This window comes from Dermacentor andersoni, chromosome 5, assembly GCF_023375885.2.
Source record: "Dermacentor andersoni chromosome 5, qqDerAnde1_hic_scaffold, whole genome shotgun sequence".
Classification (NCBI taxonomy): Eukaryota; Metazoa; Arthropoda; class Arachnida; order Ixodida; family Ixodidae; genus Dermacentor; species Dermacentor andersoni.
The window spans coordinates 178,745,372-178,747,781 of NC_092818.1; the positions used below are offsets into that span (position 1 = coordinate 178,745,372).

At 46.5% G+C, this 2,410-nt stretch overlaps 1 protein-coding gene across 1 annotated transcript; it reads left to right on the top strand.

The window, feature by feature from the left end:
- Positions 1-553: 553 nt before the first annotated feature.
- LOC126532203 (acetylcholinesterase-like) lies at positions 554-2,115 on the top strand. Its single transcript, XM_050179872.3, has one exon. The coding sequence runs from the start codon at positions 631-633 to the stop codon at positions 2,113-2,115; it is 1,485 nt and encodes a 494-aa protein (XP_050035829.3). The 5' UTR covers positions 554-630.
- The last annotated feature ends 295 nt before the right edge of the window (positions 2,116-2,410 follow it).

Consider the following 2,410-nt stretch of genomic DNA (forward strand, 5'->3'; position numbering starts at 1 on the left):
TGAAGTATGAGATTTTGGTAAGCCATGACTAGAATTCAATATAACCCAAAGCTGCAAGTTTCCGACGTTTTCATGCCATTCCTTTTTGTTCCACAAATAACTCAGAATATTTCGAACAAATATAAACACGTATTTATAGCGGAATAACTCTAGCTAAAGTATCGTATGCCTCATATTCATATTTTTCATAGAACTTCTAAAATATGATAAAAATTGATCATTTATGATACATTTGCACGTGAGGGTAAATGGAAATGGGAAGCAGCCGTTTGTGTTCGTGATTTTAAGAAAATTTGCTCAGCATTCATTTACTTCGGACCAAAGCGAGGAACTACGTCTTTTGTCTCCAGTATAGTCATTTTTTTGCTTCCTTGAGTAAAACATTTGCATGAATTTATGTGTCGTGAAATTTTTAAACTAGTAAGATTCCCGACATACCTTGAAATTGTTTCACTGTATCACCTAAACCTTTCACACTTCTATATTTTGTTTTCGATATGTATTTTCCTTGTTCGTAATACTTTACCTATAGCGTCTCATTTCACCGGTCAGCTCGAAAGGGCTAAACGCATAAAGACGTATATATGATCTGACGTAAACTTCTCACATTTGCAGATACTGTGCCAAAATATGGTGAGATGGAGAGAGGCTGGTATTCTATTCTCGGCCCTGCTAATATGGACTGCAGCATGTAGAGATGTGCTCGTCACCATACGTCAAGGACGAATACGTGGGCGCTCTGGTACAATACTCGGACGCCCTATTAACATATTTCTCGGAATACCATATGCAAACCCGCCCGTAGGTCAGCTGAGGTTCCAAAAACCTGAGCCCAAGACACCATGGACTGGTGTGTACGATGCAACCTTTCGCAAGAGCTCCTGCAGCCAGCCACGACTTCCAACCAAATTTCCTATCCCGGCGCGTATTTCGGAGGACTGTCTGTATCTAACTGTGTGGACACCCAGCACGACAGACTCTGGTAGGCGGCCTGTTCTGGTGTGGATGTACGGCGGTATTTTCATTCTCGGTTCATCGTACCAGGATATGTACAACGCCACAGTCCTGTCAGCAGTCAATGACCTCGTCGTCGTGAGTTTCGACTTTCGTTCGTCCGTATTCGGCTTCCTCGACTCCGACAACCCGGAAGGACCGGGTAACATCGCCCTCTGGGACCAACGACTGGTGCTCGAGTGGGTTCGGGAAAACATCGCCTTTTTCGGGGGAGACCCCGAGACCGTCACAATGTCGGGCGTCAGTTCTGGCTCCATGATGGCCCACGCCCACATGATGTCACCGCTCAGCAGGGGGCTATTTAGGCGAGTGTTCTTGATGAGCGGCACGCTTAACACCGATACAACCGTAGACGCTGTGCCGGAAAGCATTGTCAAAGGAAATGAGGTTGCGAGGATTCTCGGCTGTGCCAGCTCTTTCCAGGATCTCACAACCCATACTGAGCGCGTCCTTGACTGCCTTCGAAAGGTGCCGGCCTGGCTCCTCGAAGGAGCCACAGTGCTGTCCATGTTACCGAAGTTTCTTTTTTTCATGCCCACTTTCAAGACCGAATTCATACCACTGCTCCCCTCGGCCGCAAGTGAAGCGGGAGCCTTCGCGCCCGTCGATGCTGTCGTTAGCGTCACGGCTAACGAAGGCACATTTCCTTTCATGTATCAGCCTGACAGCAGGCTGCTTGAACCGGACCTAAGCGATGTGAGTATTGAATATTTGAGATCTTCACTCGAGGAAATGTTCAATATGTGGGAAAAGGATAAAGTCGTTCCACTGGGTGTGGCGTATCTGGAACGCGCACCGCCAGATGACAAGTTGGCACTGAGGGAGACAGCGTCCGACTTTTTCGGAAAGCAGAACTCTTACTGTCCGAGTAGGTTCTTTGCTGAAGGTCACTCGAAGAAAGGGGCGAATGTGTATGGGCAAGTTTTTGCGCACAGGTCCAAAATGGCTAAAACTCCTGAATGGATGGGAGTCACGCACATGGACGATGTACCCTACAATTTCGGGATTCCTTTCTTGGATGTGGACAGCTACACCGACGAAGACAGAAATTTTAGTCTGGACGTAATGCGGAGCCTTGCTAACTTTGTTAGAAGCGGGTGAGTGTGATTCCATTGCTTGGTCAATTAGTTGCGTGACTTGCGGTGTAGAACCGAACCCCTAGTATAGCTGTACGTAGTGTAGCGTGTCATGAGAGTGAAATCTAAAAAAAAAAGAAGACAGCTTCCACAAAATTCTAGAAAATCAATGCCGCAGGAGATAGCTTGCAAAGGAATATAAACAATGCCAGAAAAACTGTCAGCCAGTAACGTAGAGTGTAACTGCACACCTTACACTTATCGTAAAATTAGTTTCGTCCTCCTTAGCACTGTGCGCATATACGAGCGCTCGTCCAAAA

What these genes read in the sequence shown, in the direction of transcription:
- LOC126532203 (XM_050179872.3), top strand. Translation starts at nt 631, where the DNA reads ATGGTGAGATGGAGAGAGGCTGGTATTCTATTCTCGGCCCTGCTAATA.